At 47.3% G+C, this 14,131-nt stretch overlaps 1 protein-coding gene across 1 annotated transcript; it reads left to right on the top strand.

The window, feature by feature from the left end:
- Positions 1–5,763: 5,763 nt before the first annotated feature.
- On the top strand, positions 5,764–13,340 carry LOC309541082 (uncharacterized protein; the record flags this gene model as incomplete). The annotated part of the gene is made up of 5 exons (XM_082238491.1): positions 5,764–5,772; positions 6,437–6,538; positions 8,159–8,275; positions 8,794–8,854; positions 12,283–13,340. The coding sequence occupies 5 exons, from the start codon at positions 5,764–5,766 to the stop codon at positions 12,837–12,839; spliced, it is 846 nt and encodes a 281-aa protein (XP_082094617.1). The 3' UTR covers positions 12,840–13,340.
- Between the last annotated feature and the right edge of the window lie 791 nt (positions 13,341–14,131).

Below are 14,131 nucleotides of genomic sequence, written 5' to 3'. Positions count from 1 at the left end.
ACCAGATGCGCAGCATCGAAATCAGATTGATTATATTCTCTGCAGCCAAAGATGGAGAAGCTCTATACAGTCAGCAAAAACATGACCTGGCGCTGACTATGGCTCAGATCATTGGCTTCTTATAGCAAAATTAAAGCTTGAACTGAAGAAAGTCGGAAAAATCACTGGGCTGGTTAGATACAATCAAAATCAAATCCCTTATGAATACACAGCGGAAATGAGGAACAGGTTTAAGGATTTAGATTTGGTGGACAGAGTGCCTGAAGAACTATGGATGGAGGCTCGCAACATTATACAGGAGGCAGCAACAAAAACCATCCCAACGAAAAGGAAATGCAAGAAAGCAAAGTGGCTGTCCAACGAAGCCTTACAAATAGCAGGGGAGAGAAGGCAAGCAAAATGCGACGGAGATAGTGAAAGATACAGGAAATTGAATGCAGATTTCCAAAAAATAGCAAGGAGAGACAAGAAGGCCTTCTTAAACGAGCAATGCAAAGAAATAGAGGAAAACAATAGAATGGAAAAAGCCAGAGATCTGTTCAAGAAAATTGGAGATATGAAAGGAACATTTCGTTCAAAGATTACCATAATAAAAGACAAAAGTGGAAAGGACCTAACAGAAGCAGAAGACATCAAAAAGAGGTGGCAAGAATACACAGAGGAATTATACCAGAAAGATATGGATGTCTCATACACCCCAGGTAGTGTGGTTGCTGACCTTGAGCCAGACATCCTGGAGAGTGAAGTCAAATGGGCCTTAGAAAGCACTGCTAATAACAAGGCCAGTGGAAGTGATGATATTCCAGCTGAACTATTTAAATTTTTAAACGATGATGCTGTTAAGGTGCTACACTCAATATGCCAGCAAGTTTGGAAAACTCAGCAGTGGCCAGAGGATTGGAGAAGATCAGTCTACATCCCAATCCCAAAGAAGGGCAGTGCCAAAGAATGCTCCAACTAGCGCACAATTGCACTCATTTCACACACTAGCAAGGTTATGCTTAAAATTCTACAAGACAGGCTTAAGCAGTATGTGGACCGAGAACGAAAACAAAAAAACATCCCAATGAAAAGGAAATGCAAGAAGGGGGAGAAATGGAGGCAGTGAGAGATTTTACTTTCTTGGGTTCCATGATCACTGCAGATGGTGACAGCAGTCACGAAATTAAAAGACGCCTGCTTCTTGGGAGAAAAGCAATGACAAACCTGGACAGCATCTTAAAAAGCAGAGACATCACCTTGCCAACAAAGGTCCGTATAGTTCAAGCTATGGTTTTCCCAGCAGTGATGAACGGAAGTGAGAGCTGGACCATAAAGAAGGCTGATCGCCAAAGAATGGATGCTTTTGAATTATGGTGCTGGAAGGAGACTCTTGAGGGTCCCATGGAGTGCAAGAAGATCAAACCTCTCCATTCTGAAGGAAATTAGCCCTGAGTGCTCACTGGAAGGACAGATCCTGAAACTGAGGCTGCAAGACTTTGGCCACCTCAGGAGAAGAGAAGACTCCCTGGAAAAGACCCTGATGTTGGGAAAAATGGAGGGCACAAGGAGAAGGGGATGGAAGAGGACGAGATGGTTGGACACTGTTCTCGAAGCTACCAGCATGAGTCTGACCAAACTGCGGGAGGCAGTGGAAGACAGGAGTGCCTGGCGTGCTCTGGTCCAGGGGGGTCATGAAGAGGCGGACACGACTAAACAACAACAAGTTGCTTTGGGAGACGATAATAAGGCATAGCCCAGTTCTGTGAAGCTTGGAGGGGGTGTGTGTGAGGCATCTGGGCTTTAGCAGCACAGTGGTGGCTCGGGTTAAGAACTTAATTCGTTCTGGAGGTCTGTTCTTAACCTGAAACTGTTCTTAACCTGAGGTACCACTTTTGCTAATGGGGCCTTCCGCTGCCGCCGCGCCGCCAGAGCACGATTTCTGTCCTCATCCTGAAGCAAAGTTCTTAACCTGAGGTACAATTTCTGTACAAGCCAAGCCCTGGCTCCATGGCTCACCTGAATCAAAAGAATCTTCTCGCTTCCAAGTCTGGAGAGAGCCTTTTCTTGCTGCGTTAAACAGCCACATTCTCGGAGAAATGACGGCTGTGTGCAGCTCAGCTTCAGCCCCCCCTCGTGCCGCCTTCTAGAACCCACCGCTCTCAACCGCCTCTCACCTGCCCCCCTTTCAAACTGCTTTTAAAAGCCTCCTTCCATCTTCCATCTCCACCAGAATTCCACTCTCTCTCTCTCTCTCTTCCCCCTCCCTCCCTGCTTTGGAATTGTAATAGCATCACCTCACAATAATAATATTGCCACTCATCTCCTCTAGGCCTCTTACCTGGAGAATCCATCTTTCTCTACCAACTCTCACTGTCATCTGACAGGCATCCCCCTTGCAGGGCATTATCAGGCTTGCTTGCAAAGCAGCACTTTGTGACATAGGCTGGCAAACAGGGGCCAGGCTGCTGGGTTGTCTGGTAGCTGAATGAAGAAAAATAAAACTAGGGGCGTCAAAGTGTGCTGGGATGAGGCCCCCGTGGGTCAGGCCAGAGGGGGTTGGTGGGGGTGTGTGGTTGTGCCTCCCTTTCTTCTACATCTTGCTCCCCCGCCCATTCCTTCTGGTGCTCGAAAGAATCAGAGCATGGCAGAGTTGGAAGGGGTGCCAAGGGGCATCTAGTCCAACCCCCGGCAGTGCAAGGATCCTGCCCACAGCCAGCCCCTGGCTGGACTCCACACTCCCACCACCTTCTTCCCAGCCAGATGCACAGACCCCTTGCCCTTCTGCATGGGGTGGGGAAAGGGGAGAGAGAGATGTTTTGCTCCCTGTCCCTCCGGACATGGATATGAGAGCCCTGCCAATATATCAAGGGCGTCACAGGGAGGAAGCTTGTCTTCTCCTGCTCCAGAGGCCCTCAGGACCTGAAGCCATGGCTTCAAGCGACCAGGAAGGAGAGTCCGACTCCAGGAAGAACTTTCTGACAGCAAGAGCTGTTTGACAGTGAGAGGAAATCCCTCAGAAGGTGATAGACTCTCCTTCCTTGGAGGTTTTCAGCAGAGCTTGGGGCGGCCACCTGCCATGGGTTCTTGAGCTGAGATTATTGCAAATTGCAGGGTGTTGGACTAGAGCGTGTTACTTCCAGGTTTCGACGCTCATGCATACGCCGACGCTCAAAATGATGTCACGCGCATGCGCAGAAAGGCAAAAAGTGACGCGTGTGTGTGCGCGGAGATGTGCCATCGCTAGTTACGTTCGCTTCTGGATGCGAATGGTAGCATATATTCAACACAAAAAACAGCAGCAATTTGTTTTTGACAAAGGACAGCTGGACATATAAAGGGCCCTGTCAGGGAACTGACATCGGAGCGAGAGGCGAAGGGGAGGCTCCCAGATGATGCTGGCGAAGGACCCAGCAGCAGGGGGAGAAACAGCTCAGTAGAGGGGGAAGCCAATCAGCGCAACACCAGGGATGAAGGGGGGCAGATGGGGAAATTGGAGAGAGGGCTCCAGGACTCTTCACTGGACATCAGTGAGGAGAGCCCAGGTCCTCCGCTACCCACGCCTTCCCTGCGCAGAAGACTCCCGCGCAGTGAGAGGAGGAGGAGAAGACTGGGTGTCAAACAACTTTTATGTTGGAAGAGGTTCAAGAAACGCCCACTGACGGATTCTGCCAGTGACTGAGGCAGCCACCATGAGAAGGGGCTGTGCAGTCAGAAAGGTTTAACAAGGCAAATTAACTGAGAAAGGCACCAGCTTACGCATGAGTAACTCATACCTATTACAGGCCCCATTACCTTCAGTACCTTCAGGCCTCAATCTGGCCCTGCGTCGGACGTTTGGCTTCCAAAGAACGTTTGCAAACCAGAACACTCATTCCGGGGTTGCAGTATTTGGGGACCGGAATGCAAGGCGTTTGAGATCCAAGGTATAACTGTATGTTCTTTTAAATATTTTTTTTTCTCTGTGAAAAAGACCCTGATGTTGGGAAAGATGGAGGGCGCAAGGAGAAGGGGACGACAGAGGACGAGATGGTGGGACAGTGTTCTCAAAGCTACTAACATGAGTTTGACCAAATGGCGGGAGGCAGTGGAAGACAGGAGTGCCTGGCGTGCTCTGGTCCAGGGGGTCACAAAGAGTCGGACACGACTAAGCGACTCAACAACAACAACCATGTCTGGTCTTCAACATGAAGTTTCAGATTGAGTGTAGCAATTTCGAAGAGACGTTTTATTAACAAGCGAACACCCATTTATGTACAACATCCATCAATGAACTTCTCTAACAGAACAAGCTAACTGACAGCCAGGCAGTGGCGTAGCGTGGGTTGTCAGCACCCACGGCAAGGCAAGTAATTTGTGCCCCCTAACCCGTGGATTTGCGCCCCCTAACCCTAACCCCCAGATGCTCAGTGGCAAAAGGGTCTGCCTGGCTAGTAGAAGGTGCTGAACTTATTTCCCTCTGCTACCTCCTGGCAGGGTTGGGAGAGACTCTTTGCCTGAAACCCTGGAGAGCCTCTGCCAGCCTGTGTAGATGATGATAATAATAATAATAATAATAATAATAATAATAATAATAATAATAATATTGCCACTCTGGGCGGCTTCCAACAAATGATTAAAAATACATTAAAAAACAAGCTAGATGGACCTGTGGTCTGACCCAAGCACCTTCCAGTGTTGCTCAACCAAGCACAGCAGGGCAAGCGAGGCACAGGAACAGATTTAAATGGGGCGTCAGGCCTCAAAGGCCAGAGTCCAAAATTACCCATAAAGGTTAGGCATCCAACTGTCAAGGTGGTGTGAAATTCTACCCTCCACTGCATTGGCTTAAGTGCATGCAGCAAAACGAATGTTTGAGCTGGCATGGGGCCAGGTGACGTGACATTGCACAGGCGCCAGGAATGCCCCTGGCAGGTTAAACTTCTCATCAGAGGAAACTTTGTTCCTGCACCAACAAAAGGAATCCTCTCCATGTGACTGACCTGGGGGCTGCTCCAGAAATACAGATTATGTAGCACTAATCCTGATTTGTTTGCAAAAAGGGTACAAGGCAGCTAGACTCTGCCTGGTCTTTACTGAGCATTCATTCTGATTTCTTTGTGAGGCAGTTATGTGAAAATGAGCCTCTGTCCTGAGATGCTTGTGGGGCGTTTATTACACACGTTCCTGTTCGTAATCTGTTCACCCCACACTTTTCAATGTGTTTCCACTGTCACTTTCCAAACCACAAAAAAGTCTGTGGTGTTGTTGCTGCTGTTTTTTCTTCTTCACAAAGTGAATTTGTTGTACTAGGGGCAGCAGAACAATTTTAATCAGCTTTAAAATTGCATACATAAAGTTGATTTATTTATTATGTTTATATTCATCTTTCTTCCAAGGAGCTCAGAGTGGCGTATGTGGCTGTGCCCACCTCCTCATTTAAGCCCCACAGCAGCCCTGTGAGGCTGGTTAGGCTGAGAGTGGGTGGCTGGCCCAAGGTCACACCCAGTGAGCTTCCTGGCTGAGACAGGATTTGAACCCTGGTCCTAGCCTGACACACTCACCACTGTGCCACATGGGCACTCAGTTTTAGCATGAGCTTAATTCGCTCCTGCAAAACAGCCCAGAAGCACCCAAAATATGTAATGCAAATTAGCAATGTTACTGTTTAGGGGGCTCTCCAGTCTTTGGGTGGGTGGGAGTATCCTGCAACATGTTACTGATGGTGCATCAGAATGAGGAAACCCCGACCAAAGAATAGTGGCAAGAGAAATTGATGAACTATGCAGAACTGGTGAAATTGACATGCAAATTGTGAGACAAGGACAACTGTGACTTCAAAGAAGAAAGGGAGCCTTTTACAAACTATTTAAAAAGACAACAAAATGAACTGGATTCCTTGGCAGGTTTTGAATAAACATACACAAATTTATTGAGGGTTAACATAGTAGACAGATAATATAAGGATGTATACAATTTTATAATATGCAGAAGTTAACATGGGTTGAGAAATCAGAGAGAGGAGCTGAGGGAAGTCTTAGTGGGGAGGGAGGGTTTGTTGGGGAGGTGGGAAATGGGGAAATAATGAAGAAGATTTGTTTTGATAATTTGTTATGTTGAAATTGCTAATAATAATATATATCTATATATCTATATCTATATCTATCTATCTATCTATCTATATCTATCTATCTATCTATCTATCTATCTATCTATCATCTATCTATCTATCATCTATCTATATTACACACACACACACACACACACACACATATATATATATATATATACACACACAGCATTCTGCTTTATTTGTTGCTCTGTGATGCTTCCCCAGCTGTTGCCAGGAAACTTGGAATATACCATGGCACAGCTCAAATATTGCATCTAACCCAGATTACCAAATTTTTCATAGCTGCTTTTGGGAATCCCTGCTGGCTAAGCTTAACCTTGCATCTGTTTTCTGCCCTTCTGACAGCTGAAGGAGCTTTTCAGGCAGCAGCAGGCAGGATACAAGAAGCATCCCGGAGGACCAAAGGAAGAAAGTTCAGTGGCGCCTCTGAAGTCGCAAGGGATGCTGGTAAGAAGTCTTCCCTCCCTCCCTCCCTGGTGGGTTTCTTGTGGAGTAACACTGCAGTTGGGTGTTGAGAGTGACAGGAGTCCCCAAATTCCCCACATTTGTCAGAGGAAGGGTGGGGAGAAAGAAAGAGATGAGGTTGGGGGCAGCCCTATATGGTGTCCTCCAGACATTACATAAGAACCTAAGGAGAGACCTGCTGGAAGATAGGAAGATTCAGAACAGAGAAAAGCAAGTCCTTCTTCATGCAGTGCAGAGTTAAACTGTGGAACTCACTCCTGCAGGAGGCAGGGATGGTTTGGACAAATTCATGGAGGAGGAGAAGGCTCCTGGTTCCTGGCCAGGATGGCCCTGGTCTGCCTTCACAATCAGAGAGCGCAATACTTCTGAATGCCAGTTGCTGGAAACTGCAGGAGGAGAGAGGACTGCTCCTGTGCTTGTGTGCTCCCCACTGGGGTATCTGGTTGGTCACCATGAGAACAGGATGCTGGACTGAATGAGCCCTTAGCCTAATCCAGCCCGCTGCTTCTGATGTTCCCATCCCAGCTGTAACACAATGAGCATCAGAAAAGGAATTGGCTTTCTGTGGTTCAACAACGTGCCCAAACCCTGCAAAACCCTTTTATTTGGGGGGAAGATGTTAGGATTCCTGCTCCATGGTTGCAGTCATGGGATTTTTGTCTATCACATGACGGTGCATGTTTTGACTCCGCAGAGTGGGAAGTGACGGAGACAGGATATTTGTGTTACTGTGTTCCGTGAAGTGGGACTATTGTCCTTTGTTCTTTTTCTTTTTGCTGTCTGATGCTAGAGAGAGAGAGAGCCATGTTGCAGTGCTCTGTGTGTGTTTATATGTAAATAAAGTAGATTAGCCAAAATGCTGAGTTGCTGAGGTCTGTTATGCATGAGCTGCGAAGATTCTGCGGATCCCTAAGTGTGCCGGTGTCAGTTGGCATTAGTCGCTGTGATGTTCGGGCTGAAGAAAGCTTATGAAGCTCCCAAATGAAAGACCAAGAGGGAGAGAACACGCCAGTTGGGCATGTGTCTCTGCCAGGGTCCTACTCGAGTGTAGGCTGAACTCCTGACAGAAATGACTTGCCCCAGTACTGTATGGGGGGCACTTATTCTTTAAGGGCAATGGAAGCATCATTACATCACTCTGCCCCACTATTTTTAGAGCAGTGTAGAAGATACAAAAGGACCCTCCTTTGAGAGAGCTTGACCAATTATCACTCCCTTGAGAGAGCTTGACCAATCAGGGAGCTGTCTCCATGTCTCTGTTATCACAAGGCAGACTTACTCCTTCAGATTGCCTTCTGGCTGTCTGCCAAACCTTAATTGACTCTGTGTGAGTAGCTGCACGTACACAGTTTCCCAACATGGACAACCTAAGCCTCGCGGGCAGCTTGTAACCCTTGGATGCCCTCTGTGTGCCCAGCCCACCAAACCTTAATGCTTCTGCCACCATCGCAATGGGAAACAGAGTAGCTGGCTGGAAGTGGGAACCCAACCCCAGAGCACAGAGCCTAGTGTGTGGTTCCTACACCTCTCTGGGTGCATGATGTCTGTGGTTCCTCTGGAATTTCAAAGAGTTCTATAGCCTCTTCTTTGTGCTTCCTGCAGACTGTAGCCAAACCCACCAGGCTTCCTGAGGAAGGTCAGGCAGAACTTCAGGGTGTTCCCGGCACCAGTGGAGAAGCCCAGAGTCTACAGCAGCAGCTGAGAGAGAAAACGGAAATAGTAAGGAAGGAAGACTGCTGATGGGGGTGGCAGGAAAATGCCAGGGGTTCCTCCTGCTCACTCGGGGGCAGACCAGCCTGCCTCACCGCCTGAGGCAAAACAGGGAGGTGTTGCCCTGCGTGCACACCTTGTGCACCGCCTGCCCCCCCCACTGCTGCCTGCGCTAAAGCCTTGCTTCCCAGGGTCCTGAGGCTGTGGCCTCCAGTTCCCGGTGAGATCTCTCAAGGCCTCTGTGTGATCCCACAGGGCTCTCGAGAGATTTCTCCTTACCTCTGCTCACCGCAGAGCAACTGCCTCAGTCCACCAAGTGGACGGGCCGGCACTGCTCCTGCCACCCATTCAGAGAGGCCACTTGACAAGTCCAGCTTCCCGATCTGATGAAGCCGGCGTTTGGAAGGTTCAGGTCACATGAAAAGAAGTTCCCCAGGAATTATTTGGTGGATGCCGCGACTGCTAAACATGATGTATGGTGCCAATGTGGCAGCTCCCCTCCCCTATAATTCATTTCTCCCTTCCAGATCACCTCCATGGCCTCTGAGATCCAAGCTCTGAAGCAGAAGAATGAAGCCTTAATGAAAGGTAGGAGGGATGATGGTGATGGTGATGATGATGATGATGAGGAGGAGGATGATAGGCACCTGGTTGTCCACTGTGAGAAGAGGGTGCTGCTGGACTCGGTAGGCCTTTGGCCTGCTGTAAGGTGTGTTTTTTTATTTTAATTTGTTTTGCTACATCAGGCATTAAAACAAACGAAAAAAGCATACATCACACATACACACAAAAAAGAAATACATAAAAAAAGAAAAATAATAATAAAGAAAACAAAAGAAAAAACATCTCCTAACATAAGATATCAACAAATTAGGTTACATTTACTAAATAACACATAACACTAATTGACTTCCCTTCATCTCGATTTCAGAATATATTATATGATTTTTTATCTGCAGTTTCTTTTCCTTAAGAAACTCTTTACATCACAAGTGTTACGTCATACCTACTGTAATTTTTAGATTTTTTACCTCTGTTTCCATGTATGTCATAAATTTATTCCATTCTTTGTTAAACTTTATGTCTTTTTGATTTCTTATTTTCTGTGTCATTTTTGCCAATTCTAAATAATCAAATAGTTTGGATTGCCACTCGTTTATAGTTGGGATTTTTGATGTCTTCCAATTCTGCGCTATTAGGGTTCTAGCAGCCACTGTCGCGTACTGAAAGAGTGTTTGATCTTCCTTTTTGATTTCCTCTCCAATTATCCCCAGCAAAAAGGCTTCGGGTTTTTTTATAAAAGTATATTTAAAGATTTTTTTTTAGTTCATTGTAAATTGATTCCCAGAATTTTTTAATAGGCTCACACAACCACCACATGTGATAAAAATCACCCTCCTTGATCTTACACTTCCAACATAATTTATCACCAGTTTTATATATTTTTTCCAATTTTACGGGCGTTACGTACCACCTGTACATCATTTTATACATATTTTCCCTGAGTGTTGTGCATGCCGAGAATCTCATACCTTTGTTCCATAAGGCCTGCTGTAAGGTGTTAAGAGACCTGTTTGGCATGCAGAAGGTGCCAGGCTCAGTCCCCGGCATCACCAGGTAGGACTGGGAAAGATTCCCCGGGTAGTGTAGACAAAACCCACTTTGACAGAATCCTCTTTTTTCCTTCCACATTATTTAAGAAGAAGTATTAATTAATTTTTTGCCGCAGCAACTCAAAGTGACTTACAGTATGTTAAGCAAAAAACACATACAATGCTACCTCGGATTACATACGCTTCAGGTTACATATGCTTCAGGTTGCAGAGTCCGCTAACCCAGAAATAGTACCTCGGGTTAAGAACTTCGCTTCAGGATGAGAACAGAAATCGTGGCGGCGCGGCAGCAGCAGGAGGCCCCATGAGCTAAAGTGGTGCTTCAGGTTAAGAACAGTTTCAGGTTAAGAACGGACCTCCGGAACGAATTAAGTACTTAACCTAAGGTACCACTGTACATCCATTGAAAGCAGCACATATATTTTTGAAACACCTACATTAAAAAACACATGCAAGAAGGCCATAGATAGTTATAAAGCTAAAGGCCTGACCAAAAAGGAATGTTTTCTGAAGATATATAAGGAAGGGTCAAGATGAGCCTCCCTGGGGAGAGTCTCCCACCCTTGGGAGGCCAACTCAGAAAAGGCCCTGTTCTTGTGTTGCTGCCCATGAAGGGTGGCTCATGCAGAGAAAAAGGCTTCAGATGACAATTGCAGGACCCAGGTCGGTTCCTGTGGAGAGAGGCGGTCCTTGAGGTATTGCGGTCCTGAGCTGCCAAAGGCTCTGTGGGTGAAAACCAGCTCTCTGAACTGAGCCCAGAAAAGAATCTACAGGAGTGTCAGGCAGAATTAGTGCAATGCGCTCAGACCTTCCGCTCCCAGTCAATAATATGGCTGCTGAATTTTTGCACCAGCTGTAGCTCCTGAACTGTTTTCAAAAAGAGGTCTGTACGGTGCATTGCAGTAATCTAATCTGCAGTGGCATAGCTAATTTATTATATTTGAGACTGTAAGCATTGTTTTTGTGTTACTGGTTCTTATGTTTCTGCTTGTTTGCTAAAAGCAAGGCTCACCAGCCCTTTTTGGACCGGTGGGCATTCTTAGGCGCCGGGTTCTGCCCAACTTTTTTGGGGGGGGCCAGTGCATGTGCGTGGCGTCACACAGCGGGAGGAGGCAGTGAGGCCGGATGGGGCCCATTGCAGTCAAAGGGAGGCCCAACGGTGCCTGTTGCAGCCATGAGAAGGCCCAGTGATGCCCACAGGAAGGCTGGTGGGGCCCGGACCCCTCCTTGAATTTTTTGGGAGCCCTCGGCCCACCCTAGATGGTGCCTCTGGTTGAGAAACTGCCATGGGTGCCCGTCCCAAAATGGCTACTGTGAGGGCATGGTGCAACACAAAATGGCTACCACATCTGAAAGAGCAGAAGAAGAGAAGCAGGGGAGGAGTGGCCCAGTCAATGGAAACGAGAACAGAAGAGAAGGAGGAAACAGTCCCACATCTATTACAGATCTTTGAGGGGAGCTTCACTGAGGCCTTTCACAAGCACCTTAGGACATACTTCAGGGAGTGGGGCTGTGTTGGAGACCCCTGGCATAAGCTTTAATGGAGGGAGAGAGAGAGAGAGAGAGTTTATGCTGAAATAAATCTATTAGTCTTTAAGGGGGCACCTCACACCATGGTTGCATTTTCTTGCAAGGACTTCTTAGACTTTGGAGCAGCTGAGGTTGAACCATTGGTAGTTTCCCACCGATGCTTAAATGTTATCGAAGAACTTAAAAACCTAAGAAGAACTTAGCTGCTGGATCAGACCGAAAGGGACCCATCTGGACCAGCATCTTGTTCTCAATGTGGCCAACCAGATGTGCCTTACAGTTTTATATAGGTATTAAAAAACCCCAACTATTACTTGCTGCCCTGGAATCTTTTGGAGCTGAAAGTAGGGGAGATAATAGTTCTTTACTAAGACTTCCGGGTTAGCGCAATCGACTCTGAGCTCCGGAGGGAATCGGCTCCGCAGGATCGGGTCTTGTCGCTGCGGCGACACGGGGACCCTTAAAAATCACAGGTGGTGAAGCCTGTGAACCTGGTGACTCGGCGGGCACCATTTGCGCCCCCCCGACCCGTGAAGGAGCCTTTTTAAAGGCTTCGGAACGGGAGACGGGGTGAGTGGCGCGGTGCTGTGAGTCGACTGCTTCTCCTACGGAGTGAAGCCGCATGCCATGGTCGGAGAGCGCTGACTTCTTCTTGTGAACAATTGGACTTTAAAGCAGCAACCCGTGAGTAGTACGGAAATTGGATTTCTAAAGGATTTTTTTAAAAAAATTAGGCATGATCGGGGAAGGCGTAAAAAGGAAGTCTGTCTTTTTTCTTTTTGTTTTTTCTTTTTGGCTTTTTAAAATTGAAAATTCTTAATAAAAATATTTCTTTACTAAATCTCTGTTCCTGTTTCTCCACTCCCCAAACAGCCAAACTGAGGTTCCAGCAACAGATCCAAGAGATCTGCAGACTTTCAAAGCAAGGACCAGAAAGGAGCAGGGCTGAGTGTTTGGTTCCCCAGCTCTCTGCTAACCCGGACCAAGACGTGCAAAGCGCTGATGGGTGCAACAGCCCTGTGCCTTCGCCCCAAAGAAATGAACTCACACCCTCCATTGGCGGCAGAGAGAACTGGCCGGCGGCTGCACCGGATGCTCAGCTCCACTCTGGTGCTGAAGAAGAGCAAAGCCGTGTCGGTTCAGACACGTGTGTCGCACATTTGTCAGTCACAAGCTCTGCTGCCCATGGAAATCTCCTCTCTGCATGGCCTCTCCCCTCGCCCCCAGGGTCCTCCAGCCCCACTGTGCCTTCTGTAATGCTGTCGTTGCCCCCCACAACTTCCCACCAAGGCGGCCAGGGCCACCTTGAGGGCGAAGGGACCCTGCTCAGCCCCAGGAGCTCAGCTCTTTTGTCCCCGAGGCCATTTGGGTCCCCAAGACCATGGTCTCCCTTTAAATTTAGAGGGAGCCCCGAACCTTCAGAGGACTGAACTGAAGGAGAGCTGGAGAAACTCTGCCATATTTGAACATTAGGAAATTCAATGGGAAGATCACTTAGATGAGGGGTAGGCAACCTAAGGCCTGTGGGCCGGATGAGGCCCAATCGCCTTCTCAATCTGCCCCCCAGCAGTGTGTTTTTACATGACTAGAATGTGTCCTTTTATTTAAAATGCATCTCTGGGTTATTTGTGGGGTCTGCCTGGTGTTTTTACATGAGTAGAGTGTGTGCTTTTATTTAATATAGAATGGAAATAGAAATACTTTATTGTCACTGTACCACTTGTTTACGGTGAGATTAAACGAGCCCCTCCACAATCTCTCAGTCCTTCTTACACACTGTGTGTTGTCGTGTGACCACCAACCCTGAACATCAGCTGCAATGTTGCTGTTTTCCTTTCAGCAGCCTCACGGACCATGGGTAGAAACTGTTCTTTAACCTGTTGGTGCAGCTTATAATGATTCTATATCTCCTGCCCGAGAGCAGGAGATTGAAAAGGGTGTGAGTCATCCCTGAGAATGTTCCTTCTGAGGCAAGGTCTCCTGCGATGACATCTAGCAGACTCAGGGGACAGCCCATGATCTCGTGTGCTGTCTTCACCACCCTCTGTAGGGACTTTCTTTCAATGACTGTCAAACCAACGTACAACACCGTAATACAGTATGAGAGAACTGTATTACAGTGCGTCTCTGGGTTATTTGTGGGGCATAGGGATTCTTTCATATATATTTTTTCAAAATATAGTCTGGCCCACCACATGGTCTGAGGGACGGTGGACCAGCTGAAAAAGGTTGCTGACTTCTGGCTTAGATCATCTGGGGAGAGTCTCTTTGCAGTACTGTGCCCTGCAGGGTGTCACAGGGTGGTGACTCCCAAAATGGGCTTTTCTGCTGTCGTCCTTCCACCATGAAGCAGCACCCATCTTGCTGAGACACCCCTTCTTCTCCCCCAGGCTCTCCTGGAGCATAAGGCCAGTTTTTATCTGTAGAAATTCCCTGAATTCTTTTTTCTGCATGCTTTCATACTACTTTTTTTACTGGTTTTGCTGCAGAATTTGAGGCTGCACTTCAGTTTGACCCTCGTTTCACAAAGTGTGAATTGGTCCGGTTCACCTCTAGGTTATATAACCTTTAGGAGACATCTGAAGGCAGCCCTGTACAGGGAAGCTTTTTGAGGTTTCATGTTTTACTATGTTTTTATATATATGCTGGAAGCCACCCAGAATGGCTGGGGCAACCCAATCAGATGTGCATGGTACAAATAATAAAAAATGATTATTAAATG

Source organism: Podarcis vaucheri (genome assembly GCF_965113315.1).
Source record: "Podarcis vaucheri genome assembly, chromosome: 9".
In the NCBI taxonomy this organism is placed as follows: Eukaryota; Metazoa; Chordata; class Lepidosauria; order Squamata; family Lacertidae; genus Podarcis; species Podarcis vaucheri.
This window is presented reverse-complemented; position numbering and strand designations above follow the sequence as displayed.